This window comes from Phaeoacremonium minimum (genome assembly GCF_000392275.1).
Source record: "Phaeoacremonium minimum UCRPA7 unplaced genomic scaffold PA7_03_scaffold_39, whole genome shotgun sequence".
NCBI classification, from domain to species: domain Eukaryota; kingdom Fungi; phylum Ascomycota; class Sordariomycetes; order Togniniales; family Togniniaceae; genus Phaeoacremonium; species Phaeoacremonium minimum.
The window spans coordinates 761,345-779,435 of record NW_006920946.1 but is presented as its reverse complement, the minus strand read 5'-3'; the positions used below and the strand labels follow the sequence as shown (position 1 = coordinate 779,435).

The following is an 18,091-nucleotide window of genomic DNA, read 5'->3' as shown; positions in this document are numbered from 1 at the left end:
GGGGGGGGGGGGGGGGGGGATTAGAGTTTCTTTATAGAAAAATGCCATTCAATCACTTGAATGATATGATTTCAGGAAATTGTTTGTCCAGTGACACTGCGCCTATTCTAAACACGCAAAATGTAGTATTTTCGCAAGTTTATAAAACTCTCGATTTTACACACTTCAGGTCGGGCAAGACACGCAAGTGTATCATGCTGTTGCTCACGGTAATAGTCTGAGAGACCAATTATGATAACTCATCACACGAGCAACACCCCTGAGTCATTTCTTTAGTCTTGGCAGAAATGACTGCGTCGATCTATCACTCTTCAAGTCTACTCAGACCACATTGTTGCTACATCCGGTCTTCCAAGAACAGCCATTGTCTACAATACTTTTCCTTCAATTCTACCAAACAATCAATCTGCGAAAACAGATTCCGGTCGTGACAAGTTTTGTTGCGTTCCTGCATGTACTCTATTGTGGATTGGAGGTTGTAGTAGCAGCAAATTGGCATAATGCTGCCGGTATCTGGACCATACCATAGAGCCGCATCTACGACCATCTTGCTGACTGAATCTAGCGCGGCCAACGAGGCGCATCTCGTATCATCGTCTGAGCGTACATCTGAGGTTTTGCACGTGTCTATGACAGTCTTATGAAGTAGGAAAAGTGACCTGCACATCTTAATGTTAGCTTTCGGTTTGCCTATAGTCGAGGAAAGTTTTGCCGAGGATCGAACCTTAAGGTAATTGCAACTATCGTTGATCCAGATGTCGTTGTGTTGCCCCTTTCACTCATAACGACTGAAAGAAAGCCACGGATCCTGCTGTCAAGCTCCTTAAGTTGCAAGATTGAATCCTGTTTGCTAGTCGCAACAGGATGGTTGAAGGTCAAGATTTGATCAAGCAACGATACTGCTTGCGCTAAACGGCCAAACTGATCTGCCTTGGCTGCATATGGACAAGACGTGGTGGTGGAATTGACGGGTCGAATAGCAAGTTGCTGTTGTATTGGGGCCGACGGCGGTAATGGTAGATCCGAAGGCAATGGAATATCAGAGCTCGGGTACTGAGTCATTGGTTGTATGTCCTGCCGATCCAACTCGCACAGTATGATCCTGATTTATACAATTAGTAACTCTGCTCCCTCTAGTCCCGTCTCATATCACTTTTCTCATACCTTTCGACTAGCGCCAGACCCCATGCAATATTGATCCTCTCAACTTCTGCCGAATCATCGTCACCCTTGGCCTTGTGCGATCCGACGAACAATCGCTCGACACCAAGAATCCGTGCCAACCCCACACACGTTCCCATGGAAACATAAGCTGCATCAGGGCGAGCAGAAGCGTACTCGCACAGAGACATGAGAAGTGCTGCCTGGACTAGTCGCACAGATGGAAGCATAGTCGCCTGAGCTTGCGCAAAAAGCGTTTTTGTTGTTCTATAAATGTGATCCCGTGGAAGATAGGGTCGTTGTAAAGTTTGGTCCACGCCCGGCATTGTAATCACAAGACACATGACCAGTAATAAGATGGAGAAGTCTGGAGGTAGATTGTTACCATCGCTTCGATACTTAGAAATGGTCTCGTTGAACAGTTTCGGTGATACTATTGAAAGCAATTGGTGGAATGTCTGGAAATAACGGTCTCCGATGTCCTCTGGCGAGACTTGTAGACGGGTGATAATATCCTGTACTTGTGAACTAGTCGACTCGTGAATAGACCACGTGTTGTAACATATTCCACTTTGTCTTGAGAGAGCCAGATTACAGGTTGCCGACTGGACTGAAGACTGGCCCGTGATCAAGTCAGCCGAATCAGGGCTGTTCGGAGCGTGTGGACTCGGAAGAAGCACAAAGTGTCTGCCAGGGTTGTATTTGCGGTGGCCATTATTCCTCGGGGCCGCTAGATCATATCGACAGCGCAGACTGTGGGACTTACAGAAGCCGCAGGACGGCAACACTTTGTCGCATCTCTTTTTGCGCTGCTTGCAAGAGTAGCAGACGTTTGCAGAATTCTTAGCATTATTAGGCATAATGTTTCTGTCAAATGCGTGTGACCCTGCTCGCTTGGAAAGCGTAGTGCGTAGCTCATGTCGTAGGTTGAGATCTGAAGGGGGATGCACAGCCGTCGGCCGCCGCTTACCATTTCTGAACTAAGGTGAGTTTAAGCTATTCTTACTAATCAAAAAATGCTATAGTGGAAGAGCGGCACTCTAAAGTGGAGATGCTGTAACCGCAGGCCAGTGCCGGTCATCCATATCAAGGCAGGTGACTGCAGTATTACTCTTACGGTGAGTACAGTGTTTTGCCAGCGCTGCTTACCATTATATACTTGCAGAGATTCTGCAAGCCCGGCCGCTACTAACCATTTATGGAAGAAAGTATCATTTCTACATGCGACAAGACCTAGTTCGCCTGTCAATTATGCTCGAAAGATGAAGTTCTTAGATTGGGGTGCCATGGAGTAAAGAATCAGTGAGAATATCTATATAATGGGTGTTCCTCGCCAGTTTTCCATATTACTATCGAAGTCTCGTAACGATCAAAATCGAGCAGCTATCTTGACTGTGACTTGAATCGTAGCAAAAATGGCGACAAAGCCTGATAATGAGACGGCCCAGCTACAGCTGTTCCAGAAAGGCGGTCCCTTGAGAATTGTCAAGATCCCGATCCCAACGCTTTCCCCTGGCCAGGTTCTCGTCTGCCAGCAAGTCGTCGCCCTTAATGGCTTGGACTGTAAACAGCGCGATCTCGGGATACTGATCTCTAAATGGCCCTATATCCTCGGTGTTGAGGGTGCAGGCATTGTGGAGGCAGTTGGACCGCGCGTCAACCACCTCCAGCCTGGCGATGAGGTCACAGCATGGATGGCTGGTCGAGAAATTGGCGAGGACTGGGGAGGTGCCTATCAGGAGCACGTCGTCATGCCAGAGTGGGCTGTAGCCAGGAAGCCGAAGAACATCAGCCTCGTGGAGGCTGCATCCTTACCGTGAGTCTATTCCGATTAAGAACAAGCAAAGCCATGAGCTATTAGTAGAAACGGAATACTGACAGTGTTACTACGTCTAGAATAGGTTATGTCTCTGCGATTATGGTCATCTACGGGGCTCTAAATATCTCACTCCCTTACCTACCCGGCACATCAACTTCGGGAGACACGCCTTCATCTGTGTTGATCCTGGGCGGTAGCTCTGCAACTGGTGCCGCAGCAATCCAATTACTAAGGCTCGCTCATCCTTCACTGCCAATTCTTGCAACAAGCTCGCCCAAGAATCACGCCCATGTCGCCTCGCGCGGCGCAACCAGAGTCTTTGACTATCACTCGCCTAGTGTGGTGTCAGACATCAAGACTGCATCGCCTGGCGGAAGAGGAGTGGATATGATCATCGACTGCGTCAGTGCTGGGGCGTCACAGACTGACATATGTGACGTTCTAGACCCGTCTGGCTCTAAGAAGTACGCATCGCTCATGACTGGGGTTGACGTACCAGTACCACAGGATGTCACAAAGTTTGATGTGATCGGCAGCTCCCTGGTCAAGTTGCAGGACCGAGAGGCCATCGTTCAAGCCCTTGCACGACTGGTGGAAGAAGACAAATATAAACTTCCGGTACCTGTACGAGTGGTAGGCCACGGGCTGGAGCAGTTGCCGAGCGTCATGGATGAAGTGATGAGTGTGAGCTGCGAGAAACTGGTGGTTACTCTGTGAGATAGACTTTCAATCTTAAGAGGTCAACTACGAATTTCGGAGTCCTTATGTTAACGGTGACGGGGGGGAGTCTCTTGGGCAAATTGCCATCTGAACATGAAAGAGTGAGAATTCCAGGAGAACGCCAGTAGCCATAAGGCACAAGGGCAATCATCTGCTGCGCATTGCAGGATTATAGAATTGCCAAAGTGACGCATGCATCGCGATCGGACGCTGGTTGGTGCTGGCCGACCTCCCCACAATGCAATCAAATCAAGGTTGCCTATGCCTATGCCTGAGACCTCCCATCCAGCTGGACTGGAAAGCCGCCGTCTAATCCCTAGGTACTGTAGGCAAGATGAAAAACATATTCAGGTCATGGGACGTTCTGTATACGGTGCTTTGCTACTAAGCGGCCTACGGTCAGCGAACACGGGGTTGTGGGTTGTGGGCTACGGGCTATGGCTTGCGGGTGGCATCGGATGGCTCGGACACTGGCGCGCGGCGCAAGTTATGGTAACGTTAGGGTCTTCTAGAACCGAGTCCCTTTTCACTGCGCAGGAAACATCAGCAGAGGGGCCAGCAGTAGTGTGCCATTCCCGAAATAATAAGGGCCTCTCGGTCTGTACATGTACTGACTGTGCCTGGCATGCCAAGCTAACGCCTCCCGGCAGCCACAGGTGATCAGCTGTGGGTTAGCAGCGTTAACGTTGTGCAGGGTTACAGGTTACAGTGGGGAGCCTCATCGGATGGTGGGCCGGTTTAGTGCGGGTAGATCGAGCGAGCGAGATGCTTGGCTTTAACAGTCAACAGTCAACACTCTACCTAGACGTGCTAGGTACCTAACAATCCAACGCTTTCCCAAAGACCGAAGGCATTTGAATCGCCATCATTTCAGCTCAGGGGAACAGTTGATCATGGTGGAGCACTTTGACGAGCGATAAACCACGAAATGGCGATCAGCTGGGTGCGCGTTTTGCATTGCTGGTTAGCGGTCGGTGGGCGGCGGGGCAAAGGCACCATTCTACTCTACTTGTAGTAAGTTAGGGCCTGACTCCATTTTGGCGGGGCAAAGCATGACACTATGACAAACGTTTTCAGACTTCACAACTCCGATCACCTTTTGTCTTGCCTTGCCTTGCCATGGCCGCCGCCGCCGTCCCCAAGTTAGCCTGGCCTCCTCTGGCTGGTTCCGAGACACGCCCCAGGGCTTTGGGCTGCGCTCCAGTCAGTTCCACGATGATTTGATTACAGCGCAAAATAGAGTAATCCGGCGCCATGGCAGCGTCCGCAGGCCCGTCTCCGGAAGGTCGCTGCAGCTAATTACTCGTGGGAGGAGGCGCCTCCTTTTCTTGTCTCCCCTCCTTCCTCTCTTCTGGATTCCAACCTACATCTTTCAATCAACTAATTAATTGATTATCGAGCATCTTTACTGTGTGGAACAGCATCAACTGTCAGACGAAAGGGGTGGGCTGTAGGAGAAAGAAGAAGCGTCCCCCTCATACCATAATAACTAATACACACAAATCAACCGATCAAGCATCAAGGAGCCCATTCACAATGGCGGCCGAAACACCACCGCCCTTTGAGCAGCAGCAAGCCTTGTCTAGAGAGAGAGAGGGCCAGATCCTCAGGAATGACGGCAAAGAGACCGTTGCTCCCGCGGGACCCTCCGGCACCAAGAAGCACGGGACCGGCCTGCTGGCGAGACGGCCCTCCAGCACCGGTCAGATCGAGCCCACCGACCTCGAAAAGCAAAAGATTGCGCAAGGAAACGCAAACTTCCATCGTCTCGGCTGGAAGCGCCTCGTCATTGTCCTCATAGTCGAGGCCATTGCCCTCGGCAGCCTCAGTCTCCCTGGCGCCTTCGCCAAGCTGGGCATGGTCGCCGGTGTGATCTGCTGTGTTGGCATTGGAATCATCGCCATGTACACCAGCTACGTCGTCGGCCAGGTCAAGCTCAAGTTCCCGCACGTCTCCCACTACGCCGACGCCGGCCGCCTCATGATGGGCCGCTTTGGGTACGAGCTGGTCGGTGCCATGTTCGTGCTACAGCTGACATGCACGCTGGGCTCGCATGCTCTGACCGGCACCATTGCCTTCAACAACCTCACCGACCACGGCACCTGCTCCATCGTCTTCAGTGTCGTCTCGGCCGTCATCTTGTTTCTGCTCGCCATCCCGCCCACGTTTGCCGACCTGGCCATTCTGGGCTACATCGACTTCGCGTCCATCCTCATCGCCATCATCTTCACAATGATCGCCACCGGCGTCCAGGCCCGCGACAGCGTGGGCGGGCTGAGCGCAGTAGACTGGTCCGCCTGGCCGCAGCCGAACCTGTCGCTGTACGAGGCCTTCATCCCCATCCTCGACATTGTCTTTGCGTACAGCTTCGCCATGTGCCAGTTCAGCTTCATGGACGAGATGCACACCCCCGCCGACTTCCCCAAGAGCATCGTCGCCCTCGGCACCATCGAGATCGTCATCTACACGTGCACCGGCGCCATCGTCTACTGCTTCGTCGGCAACGGCGTCGCCTCGCCCGCGCTGCTGTCCGCCGGCGACGTCCCCTCCAAGATCGCCTTCGGCCTCGCCCTGCCCGTCATCTTCATCTCCGGCAGCATCAACACCACCGTCGTGGCGCGCTACATCCACGGCCGCGTCTTCCGCGACTCGGTCATCCGCTACATCAACACGCCCGTGGGCTGGATCACCTGGCTGGCGCTCGTCGTCGTCGTCACCGTCGTCGCGTGGGTCATCGCCGAGGCCATCCCCTTCTTCTCGGACCTGCTCGGCCTCATCTCGTCGCTGTTCGTGTCCGGCTTCACGTTCTACCTTCCTGCCGCGATGTGGTTCATGCTCATCAAGGAGGGCCGCTGGTGGGAGAGGAAGAACCTGCTTCTGAGCGTCTCGAACGGCCTGTGCTTTGTGATTGGCATGGTGGTGCTGGGCGTTGGCACTTATGCTAGCGTTGCTGATATTGTGAGTGACCCCCCTTATTCTCTGTCGATGGTGCTTCTGAATGACGAGGCTGACTTTCGCGACAGATCGAGCAGTACAAGGACGGCACAGTCCACGGGTCGTTTACGTGTTCTCAGTACTAAAGACGTCATGACATGGAGTTTTTGGATTACCATTGTGCACTATAGACTACATGCCGATGGGAGCTCTCATCGGGCTGTTGACATGGGCGACGGCGCAATTCAATGACAGCTACAAAGGTGTATCATAGAGAGGCTGTGGATGATAGATGATAGACTCGAGCCATTGCGAAAGAGCATGGTAGCACCCGCACAACAGGCGGCATACAGCTAGACATTATTGTTACAGAAGACTTCGGTTCCTTGTCCGCCCTGATTTCTGATACCGACATGGTCCCAGTGCCTTGAGCACCAGAGAGGAGGGTAGGACAGTGAAGAAGACTTCGCCTGCGTTTCTCATGTAAAGCGTTCAAATGCAACACCTATCTCAAGCTCTTTACAATTAACATCCGCTACAGCGATACGGACCAGTTTGTGCTTCGAGTCGACATGCATCCACAACAGGGGGGAGATCCTCATCTCACCGGCGCGCGCCCAAGCCGCTAGAAAGTCTCGAAGCTTTCTAGCGCCCTTGTAGCGGCCCATCTGCCGAAGTTCGGCGCCCGGATCGCCGTCAGTAGTCAGGAGCAAAGCCCAGAGCCGTCTGCGTCATACGCATGTGTGGGGCGGGAATAAAAACTTTAGGCCCAGCGAGGCGCCGAATCAGATGGTCTGATTGAACATTTTTCTTTCCTCGTTTGTGAGCTCGTGATTCGGGGCTGGCCGTGTGCTCTGAGACTGCTGCAATGTCTCAATTGGTATCGGTGAGAGCAACAGAGATGCTGAAAGAGTCACGGGGAGGATTGTTACGAGTGGGTAGCGAATCGAACTAGAAATTCAGGGGGCATGTCTTCGCTCGCTGGACGCAGCGAGTTCGGGCATCGATTTGCCATCAGAATGACTCCCGTTGACCATCCGCAGACGTAACTTTTACATAAGATTTCGAAGAAAATGTAAGTTTGCTCGGCGTTTGGGGAAGGTGACTCCTTCATGCCAAAGTCCTTTTGTATCTGCTCTCGTGCCCTTCTCTCTGGTGATTTTATCCAAGCGCTTTCGCTCCTACCCCTTCTGCATGCACAAGCACATCCGTCTCGGCAATCATCTCATCGATTGACACATGGCAGACGCCTCAGCCGCCCCTGTTGCGGAGAAGTCTCCCCGGGGCAGCAGTGAGAAGGGTGACAATGGCAAGCGGCCGACGACAGACGATGTCGAGCCCGGCGAGAGCAACAGCGGCCTCGAGCGAGCCCTGCACAGCCAGCATCTACAGTTCATTGCCATTGGAGGTACATTTGGCACAGGATTGTTCTTGGGAACGGGCTCTGCGTTAGCTGTCTCGGGCCCCTTGTCGCTTCTCATCGCCTACGTTTTCATCGCCACGGTTGTCTACTCTGTTATGGTCAGTCTGGGCGAGATGGCCTCGTACATCCCAGTCGTGGGCTCTTTCACCGTCTACGGCACACGCTTCCTCGATCCGGCATGGGATTTTGCTCTCGGCTGGATCTACTGGTTCAATTGGGCCATCACATATGCTCTCGAGCTTACAGCAGCGGGTCTCATCATCCAGTATTGGGACAATAGCCTGAGCATCGCCATCTGGATCGCCGTGTTCTGGGCCATCTTCACGGCCGTCAACTTCCTGCCGATCCGCTGGTACGGCGAGCTGGAGATGTGGTTCTCCAGCATCAAGGTCATCACCGTCATCGGCTTTATTATTTTCGCCATCTGTGTGAACGCGGGCGTCGGCGACCAGGGGTACCTTGGCTTCAAGTACTGGGTGCATCCGGGGCTGTTCGCGGAGCACCTCGTCGACGGCGCCATCGGCAAGTTTGTCGGATTCTGGGCGGTGCTCATCACGGCCGGCTTCAGCTTCCAGGGCGCGGAGCTGGTGGGCGTGGGTGCGGGCGAGACGAGTAACCCGGAGAAGGCGATCCCGTCGGCGATTCGCTGGACGTACTGGGGCATCACGGTCTTGTTCATAGCCCTCGTCTTCTTCATCGGCATCGACGTGCCGTATACCAACGAGAACCTGCAGATGGACGCAACTGACGCTTCAGCGTCGCCGCTGGTCATCATCGCTGACCTCTCCGGCGTGCATGTGCTGGCACACATCATTAACGCTGTCCTGCTCACCGCGGTGCTCTCAGCAGCCAACTCGAACCTCTACTCAAGCAGCCGCATCATGGTCGCCCTCGCCAAAGAAGGCCACGCGCCCGCCTTGTTCGCGCGCACAAACAACCACGGCACGCCGTACGTCGCCGTGGCGCTCTCGTCGCTGCTCGGCCTGGTCGGCTTCCTCAACCTCTCGGCCAGCGGCGCCGAGGTGTTCACGTGGCTGCTCAACATCACGTCCGTGGCGGGCTTCATCGCGTGGGCGCTCATCAACGCGTGCCACGTGCGCTTCCGGCAGGCCCTGCGCGCGCAGCGCATCCCCCTCGCGGACCTGCCGTACCTGGCGCCCTGCCAGCCGTGGCTGTCGTGGTACGGCCTGTTCTTCAACGTGCTGATCCTGGTGACGAATGGCTTTGCGGTGTTTATCGACTGGCACACGAGCGACTTCTTTGCGTGCTATGTTAGTCTGATCATCTTCGTGGCCCTGTTTGTCGGGTACAAGGTGTGGTTCCGCACGAAGATGGTGCCGTTGAAGTGTGTGGATTTGAACAGGTACATAAATACGGCGGAGGGGTTGAATGCATGAAAGATGAGGATATTCCTTTGGCCGAGAAGGGAGTGTCGTGCTTGAGAGCGCTCTGTATGAAGAGAAAATACAAATGTACAGGACAATATAAGAAGTATCAACGAGTGTATGAAGGCTTGCATCTTGGTCAAAAAGTTATTGGCTGCACTGCCTGGTAGTGTCCGAGGTGCATGCTTGCACAAGCATAGCCACATCCTGAACAGCTTGTGTGAGAATGGCTCATTCATTGGACATCTTGAAACACCTTTAGGCGGCAACCAAGCTGGGCTGAGCATTATTATCTTTTTGAATCGAGAGATCTTGAACACATTCAGTTTGAATCAGACGCCTAAAATCAATCTTCTGCAACAGTATTCAAACTGATGGAGGTCGTTGGCGTCATCGCAGCTGTCCCCGAGTTGGTGAAGCTTGTGCAACATGTGGCGACCGCTGCTGGCCAAATCACTAGCGGGGCTAGAATGGCCAAGGTCGTCGGCGCCTCTCAGCCGCAGTTGGAAGTTCTCGGCCAAATATTATCCAATATTCAACAACGAAATGAGAGAAGCTTGTTAGGCAGGGGCCTTGGTATTCGCCTGGCACCAGTATTACGAGATGTCCAAACTGAAATCGATGGCCTTCAACGCCTTATAAGCAAGGTCAACGGATCAAATGGGCATCCTGGCGTCCTAAAGCGTGCGCATCTTGTTTTAGGGGGCCTAGAAAAGCAGTTCAAAGAACATTTGCGACGCATTGAAAGCACGACAAGCATTTTACAACTTTACCTGGCCGAGTCGACGATCCAATTCAGTCAAAAGTCTCACTTGAGCAAGATTCTACGCCCATCCACGTTGGACTTCATACCCGAGAAGCTGGATGGGACAGCCGAATGGCTATGGGCACATGATACGTTCAACCATTGGATGGGATGTCGCGAAGAAGCTATAGCTAGTTCATCAACACGAATGACGGCTGTTGACGATGTTTCTGACAGAATACTCTCCGTATATGGTGTAAAGGGGAGTGGAAAGTCTGTGCTAGCATCTTCAGTAGCACAGGAGTTGAAAAAGCGAGGACATGTGGCGCTGTTCTTCTCTTTCTGGGCCGGCAACGATGAGACCAGGAGGTCTAACAGTATGTTGAAATGTCTTTTGTGGCAGTTACTCAACACGCTTTCGGAAGATGAGCAGAATCTTCATATCCCCAGACTGTTGGAGAACCACGCAGAGCTCACAAAGCCGAGTTCGATCTGCCTCGAACTTCGTAAGCTCTGTGAGTTTCATCGACAAAGCGTCTACATCGTACTAGATGGTATTGATGAATCAGTGGACGACTGGAATGATTTGAAGAGTGGCCCACTGGCTAATCTTCAAGACCTAGTTGAAGATAATAGCAATGTGCGACTGCTCCTTACAGGGCGACAATCCAGCTTACGATCTGCATTAAGCAAGTGGCATCGATCCATCGAAATTACCAAAGCGCTGGTCGGCGAGGACCTAAACAAACTCATTGCATTTGAGTTGGACAATTGTCCAAATCTTACTGATCAAGCGGTTCGCGAGCGCGTTCGGATAGACCTCGAATCTCGGTCTAGCGTTATGTTCTTATGGATCAAGCTCGTTTTCAAACAGCTGCGGCAGTCATTCTGCTTGCATGAAATCGACAGTACTCTTCATCGTTCACCGAACGAGCTCAACAGAGAGTACGCCCGTCTCTTTGCGATGCTTATAGGGAGGCTCGATGGACATCCCAAAGCCCCTTCTGTAGGCATGATCCGCGCGAAAAGGCTCCTCTGCCTGATAATCGGAGCATCTCGACCTCTTACTGTGACTGAACTCAGTCAGGCATATGCATATTCGTTTTCGACAACTACACCGACCGGCATAGAAATCGAGTCCTACGCTGTCACTCAAGAGGCAATCATTCATGCTTGCGGAGATATTGTTACTGTTCAAGATGATCTTGTCTACTTTGGGCACGCATCCATTCGGGAATTTCTCCTTCGCCCACCAAATCAGTGGGAAAGCGATGATGAGAACGTTCAATTTTTCTGTCTTGATCAAAGAGAGTGTCAACGACTCCTTGCATTCGCCTGTCTACGGTATCTGATAGATATCGAATGGCGTCGCAAAGACAACACCCAGAGTTTGGATGAATTGACCGAGAAATATCCCCTTCTGCATTACGCATCAAGTTACACGATGTCGCACATTCTCAGCTCGGACCCACAGTTTGAGCAGACATCGGGGCTCTTAGAAGGATTTCTGAACTCCACTGACATCTTCAACTGGATGGAGTACGTTTTCTCCGTAGACAATGGAAGTGAAGCTAAAGTGCCCCCCTTACCACTTGAATTCTGGGATGATCTTCTTCACTTCCTACTGGCATGGGATACTCTTGTGGGTCCAGAAACGCGCTTGCCGGACACGATTGCTACAGGTCTTCTAGATCAATTATCTTCACGTCACGAACAGCAGAATGACTCGCGAGGAGCTTGTATCAATTTAATGGGTCTTGGATCTACAAATTTCCCTGCTCCACAGGGTTACGTTGAGCGCTGGTACGACTTCGTTATGGAAGAGCCTGACAAGAGACTGCCACTCGACACCCACAAACTACATGGGCTGGTCAAGCAAATGGCTTTAAACCCAAAGCTACATAAGATCACTCAAGTGCAACTGATTGGGTCTAAAGTCGGCACGTGCTTAATGCATGTTAAGGCACTCGCCAATCCTCTGGACATCCTATTCCAAGCTCTCGAAAAGTCGCTTAAGGGGCTTTCGTTTCTCAGTCTGATGGCATATGGACACTTGACTTACAGATCCAGGCCGAAACAAGCGCTGAAAATATTTATGATGGCAGCCGAAAAGGTTCACAACAAGAAAGACCTCAAAGAAGCTTGGGCTTTAGCCAGGGTCGGCGACTGTTTGAGATGTCATGACGAAATACAAGACGAAGAGAGAGCGGAACGATACTATCACCGATGTATGGATATTCTGGCACAGTCCCAGCAGAATCCTCTAGTCACACTAGGGTGGTGCTCTGCCGCGAGATGTCGTGTTGATTGTATGCTGGGCGTTGATCGGATTGACGAGGCTAAAGAGCTTACGAAAATACTTGAGAGCCGACTTCTAAGCATTCAAGTTCCCGTACAAAACCCCAAACTCTTGTCCAATTGGAGCTACTCAATTATTTGGAGTAGCGCGACAATGACACGTAAAAGAATAGATGAGGCCCTATGCCTAGGGAACATTTACAACTTTTACGGTCTCAACGAAGAAATCGAGAGGCTCATGCTCCCGGTTACTCAGGGCAAGTCGTATACTAAGTGCATGGGCAACTTGCCTCTATTCAAATCGATGAATTTGTTGGCCCTTGCGACAGACAGCCAAGGAAGATTTCAAGAGGCGAGAGCAATCTGGATCAAGGCAAGAACGCTGCTTGACAGGAAAGACCCCCAACATCATTGGCGCATAGATCGAACAACAAATTCTATCATCGACAGTCTCTGCAAAGACAATAATTTTGCAGAAGCAGAACAAGAACTTTCTGCTTTCATCGACCTACCTGCCTTTTTGAAGAAAGCCTCCTTAGATGACAACGTTGTTCAAACCTTACTCAGGAACAATATCGATACTTACATGACTTTGGGAAAGAGGAGCAAGCTTAACGAGGCTGTGAGAAACTACACAGCACTGATTCAAAGTCACTTTGCCGAGGATGGTTACTTGTTATACCAGTTTCTACGATCTATAACCTTCACGTTCTTGGCCTGGGGTGTTTATGACCTGGCCGAAGAAACGATCCGAAAAATGCTCAGGTCATTGCAGATGACAGCAGATTGGGACCTTGAAGAGGAAAAGGAAGCATATCTATGTGAAGCGCTTGCATTTTCTCTTACTTTGCAGAATAACCCAAAGCGGCAGGACCCATATGACTGCTACATGATATGTACGGCGCTTCACTCCAAGTACTATTCGAGAAATTGCTGTGCCTGGCAGGATGGTGACTTTCGGAGTACAAGACTAAAGATCGGTCTAGCAAGATCTTGTGAAGCGACAGCAGCCAAGCATCAGGAAGCAGCATTGCTTTATCACTCTATAGCTGCCGACAGTCGGGGGACGACGTGTAGCCCTTGGTGTATCAAGCACCGACAGAGCGCCTTTTTCGAAGGTCGGGCCTGCATGCTGGAAGGAAAACTTGTCGATGCTATCTTGATGTTCTCTCAAATAATCTCGGAGTTTGGCATGTGGGTAGTTTGTGGGTGCTGGGCGAGTGATTATGATAATACCGTCATGGCCGCATCAAGTCATCTTTATCTTGCAGAGCTGCTTGATAAATGCGGCTCTAATTCTCAAGCCAGCCAAATCCGGGAACAAGCAGTCTCTGAGCTACGGAGTCGGTTCTACGAGCCATTCGATCAGCCTGGACGGTCTCGTGAGAAGGAGTTAAGTCGGCTGATATTGCGATGGTCAGCCAGCGCCCTTGAAGACGCGCTTGCTCTTCCTAGCAAAATAGCCCAAGACGACAGGCTTGCTGCTTGGAAACAATTCCCATTCGAGGCTGGGTGGATGTTATGGGAGGATTGTGAAGATATTGATATTTTGCTCGCTGTATCAAAGCCTTGTATAGATTAGACAGGTTTCGATAGTAACTTTTCTTCGTGTCTCCCACGAAACCTCAAGAGGCGCTTACAAAAATAACAAGGTACCCAATACTAGTTCGCATACACACATTTTGAGAAGACGTCAATTCGAATGTTGGAAAAGGTTAGACCTAGTGATTTCAATGTTCTGGGTCCTCTCTTGTTTCTGGAGTAATGCATTCGCTCATCTGAGCAGAGTGATGCTGAGACTGGACTGAAGACCCCCAAACTAGTAGAGATCTTTCGGCCAGCCATCTGCTGGAGCCTCGATTCGCTACGGCATCTTATCCGAAATATCATCTCAGCAGACTCACACATACTAACTACAATGGTGGATATAATTCTTACTACGTGCGTCATTAGCTCTGTATTGTGTCATCTGACTTGTAGAACCTGGTCAACGGAGGCTCCAAGTGGTATGTTGCATGTTGATATATTACAACAACCAAAATTCATTTTTGCAAAGGTCCAAGGAAAGTGAGTTTCTTGCTTTTGCAATGCGCCCCAAAATAGTCTTTCTAGAACAAGACGTTGCTAGTGGTGTGACATGACCCGGGAACCTGTTTGTCTTCGCTGTAGATGTAGAGAAACAGGCTGAGTGTCGTAGTCACACCTGCCGTACAGAGTTAGGAAACCCGACGTCTGAAATTAAGTTGCTACTTCGAAATCCAATTGTGCTCATTGCCCCTCATAGCCTCGATCTCACATGTAAACGATCGCGCCAATGTCCTCCGCTGTTTTTGTCAGCCAAGCCTGGTGCTGTCAAGCGGCTATATACTTCCCACGTGAATCAGCTTCTTATTTAACCACGCTGCTATACACACCAATTACTATACGGCTAAATACAATGGCATTTGACAATGTAGCTTCTTTGCTACTCCAACCTGACTTTTCGGCGTTCCGCCACCCGAAGCAGTCGATTCGGAACACGGTGGCCGGCCCATTTTTAATACATCACCACGATGGAGAGAACAAGTTCGTGCTCGCCGTTCAAGATTCCAAGAGGAATATTTCTTCTCATATATCCCCACGAAACCTTTTTCATACCGCCATACATCGTGTTAAACACTATGAAGAGCTGATTTTCGTAATTGAAGTCTCACGCCCAATCACTTGGTGTCCTCAGGTGTGGCAATAAGCCCAAGCAGCCTGCCGGCCGGCCTCAATCAGAGCAGATTGTATTGCTCACGGAAAGCAAATGTGGGTTCCAGACAGCTTGAAATCAGTGACGGGATTAATACAAGATACTCCAGTCTTGGCATGTTCTCTACCCCAAAACATCGCTAACTGCTCGGCGTTGTTAGTGACACGATTGCCTTTACTGAGGTCATACACTTCGATAACCCCCTTCTACCCTTTAGTTCTCTATTACACATTTCTCGCCGTCTAACATTCGTGTCCCCAAGCCCAAGATGCGTTGGACTTTTGGGGTCACGTTTGCAGCGGCCCTAATGGGTATTGGCATGTAAACCATCAATTGCCTTCAAGATTCCTCGTTAACGACTTATGTAGCGCCAGGCAGTCTAGCAGCAGACTCTTCCGTGTATCGAGATCCTGAGACTGGCTTCACATTCTCCACGTACTATGCCATGTACAATTTGGGCAGTGGCATCACTTTCCGCGTCGCTGTACCAAGTGGCGTGTCTTCACAGACACCATTTGATGTGGTTCTCCAAGTTATCGCTCCTAATCAAGTAGGCTGGGCTGGCCTTGCCTGGGGTGGAAAAATGACTTCGAACCCCTTAACCGTCGCTTGGGCAAATGGAAACTCTGCTATCGTGTCTTCTCGTTACGCCTCGTAAGACCATCAACATCCAAAACTAAACATACAGAACCTCACACGATCACAGGCAACATACAACACCAACCGCTTATACCGGCGCCACCTACCAAACCCTAAAAACCGGAACACGAACAAATGGAACTCACTGGCAGCTCACGGCGAAGTGCACTGGTTGCACGTCCTTCCCAGGAACCACTGGTCGCACAACTTACCTCAACCCCAGTGGCTCGAACCGCATGGCGTTTGCATACGCGGCAGGTCGGCCGTCGAGCCCTTCATCTAATACATCCAGCTTCCCCGTCCACGACGTAACAAATTATTGGACTCACGACTTTGCAAGCGCTGCAAATTCTGATTTTGATTCTCTTGTTTCGAAGAATTCTTAGCATCAGCTACTTAACCGTCATTCTCATAGCGGATACTTTCTGGAGAGACGTGGAAATGAACATCAAATGGTCCGGATGAAAGGGACAACAGCATGTACGGTATTTATTAAATAGACAATGTCAAGATGACAGACATGAGCCGCCTGTTCATTTTAATGAAATTTCGGAACTCTGTGCCGTCATCAACTACTCACGTGTTCTACTGTCCGCCTTTGGATCTCTTGTGGCCACTGTGACAAGTCCCTGATAGGTGAGAAATCCCATAATGATTTATTACGACGCTCAGAGCTAGGTGAATACATTGTGAGAATTGTCAAGTTGAAAGATCGACAATCTACCTATACTAACAAATGTGATATGCGAGGAGTTCGAAAGAAGTACTATCCACAACATGTCGGTGTAAAACGAATGATAAGAAACCCGTCTCAGCATCGGCATGTAAGCCCCACTACGCGGCAGCTATGAAGCAGCATTTTGGATGGCATCATTTCTCTGCTGCAAAAGTCTATTGATAAACCACTTAGGGGAAAGTTGGCTTGGAAGCGGTCGAGAGTGATGAAATTATGACTCGCAAAGCCTTGTTTAAGCCATTACAGCCATATCACCTAGAGGAAGAGCTTTGAGCCCTACAGAACAGAAATAGTCAGCGCTTTATAAGTCAAAGTTCCCAATTTTCAGTACTTACAGCCATCGACATTCTCCTTGGCTTGCTGCTGCTTTGTGCAAGCGCTATACTGGTCGGATGTTTGAACGGTAAGACCGGCCTTGGGACAGGCAACGTTGAGGTTGCAACCGTTGTCCATTGCCTTCTGGAGAGAGTCGTTCTCCCAGCCAAATACGTAGTCACCGTGAGCTGCGGGTCCACTATGGAATAGTAAGTTGCACTGTAGCATTATTTAGCCGGAATGTGCACATACCCGAGGTTCATGCTATAAACGAAGGGGTCAGAGCCATCGGTGGGCCACATATTCCTGTCTGCGAAGTTGGTGACATTCCACATCAGTTCATACATGATTTGAGGAAGCTTCACAGGATGGGTTGATGGGCATGCGCCACCTCCTGTAGCTCCTGAGCCAGAGCTGTATGCAACGTGGCTCTGATGGTCAGGACTGTCAAGGTTCTTGCCATCCCAGCAGCTGAAAGAAGGGTAAGCTAATTGTCGTCTAGGTTTAACTGCCATTGACACCTACGTTGGGAAGATGATGGTCTGACGAATCATCTTGCATGACGGGTCTTTGGGAATGGCGACAGTGTCGCTACCGGTGCAAGGAGCACCACCAACAAAGTTGTTGTCGCTCGTAGAGGTCCAGCAACGATGGCAAATAGCGCTCTTGTCAACTTTGCTAGGATCCGTGTTCGAGGCCTTTCCAGCAATCATGCGGAAACCCTACATCTTTGTCAGAATCTTCTGCAGAGAGTTTTCAGGCCCTATTAGCTACCTTCTTGAAAGCCGTGGTCTTGCCACTGGGGATGTAGTAAACATCGAGACCACCCTTGTTCACCAGACGTCCTTGCGGACCTCCATTGCCAACCTGGGGAACACGAGTATAGCTCCCGTTCTTGTGGTGGAAGAACATGACCGCTGTCCAGTAGTTTGAAAGATCCTGCTTGAATGTGCATGATGTACAAGTAGATAGTGCTGCGAGATCGTGAGTATCCGGGTCCATGGTGATATTGAAGGAGTTGCCTCCAACGATCTGATGAAGATGAGGAGTCCACAATTCGCCCTTGTTGACGATTGGGTCGGTTCGCTCAACAACGAGTTGCGAACACGCGAACCGAAGCATGTTCTGAGCAGCCGCATTCTGCGCGAGCAGAGCGACGGCGGCGAGGATGGCCCACTGCAT

At 50.7% G+C, this 18,091-nt stretch overlaps 4 protein-coding genes across 4 annotated transcripts; 3 read left to right on the top strand and 1 right to left on the bottom strand.

Annotated features, from left to right (window-relative positions):
- Positions 1-2,576: 2,576 nt before the first annotated feature.
- On the top strand, positions 2,577-3,697 carry UCRPA7_630 (putative zn-dependent nadph:quinone reductase protein; the record flags this gene model as incomplete). The annotated part of the gene is made up of 2 exons (XM_007913224.1): positions 2,577-2,977; positions 3,319-3,697. The coding sequence occupies 2 exons, from the start codon at positions 2,577-2,579 to the stop codon at positions 3,695-3,697; spliced, it is 780 nt and encodes a 259-aa protein (XP_007911415.1).
- A 1,539-nt stretch (positions 3,698-5,236) lies between these two features.
- UCRPA7_629 (putative amino acid transporter protein) lies at positions 5,237-6,780 on the top strand (the record flags this gene model as incomplete). Its single annotated transcript, XM_007913223.1, has 2 exons — positions 5,237-6,658; positions 6,724-6,780. 2 exons carry the CDS (start codon positions 5,237-5,239, stop codon positions 6,778-6,780), a joined length of 1,479 nt encoding a protein of 492 aa, XP_007911414.1.
- A 1,093-nt stretch (positions 6,781-7,873) lies between these two features.
- UCRPA7_628 (putative arginine permease protein) lies at positions 7,874-9,454 on the top strand (the record flags this gene model as incomplete). The annotated part of the gene is made up of 1 exon (XM_007913222.1): positions 7,874-9,454. One exon carries the CDS (start codon positions 7,874-7,876, stop codon positions 9,452-9,454), a length of 1,581 nt encoding a protein of 526 aa, XP_007911413.1.
- Positions 9,455-16,826: 7,372 nt separating this feature from the next.
- Positions 16,827-18,091, bottom strand: UCRPA7_627 (hypothetical protein; the record flags this gene model as incomplete). The annotated part of the gene is made up of 5 exons (XM_007913221.1): positions 16,827-16,870; positions 16,930-17,108; positions 17,162-17,380; positions 17,435-17,631; positions 17,684-18,091. 5 exons carry the CDS (start codon positions 18,089-18,091, stop codon positions 16,827-16,829), a joined length of 1,047 nt encoding a protein of 348 aa, XP_007911412.1.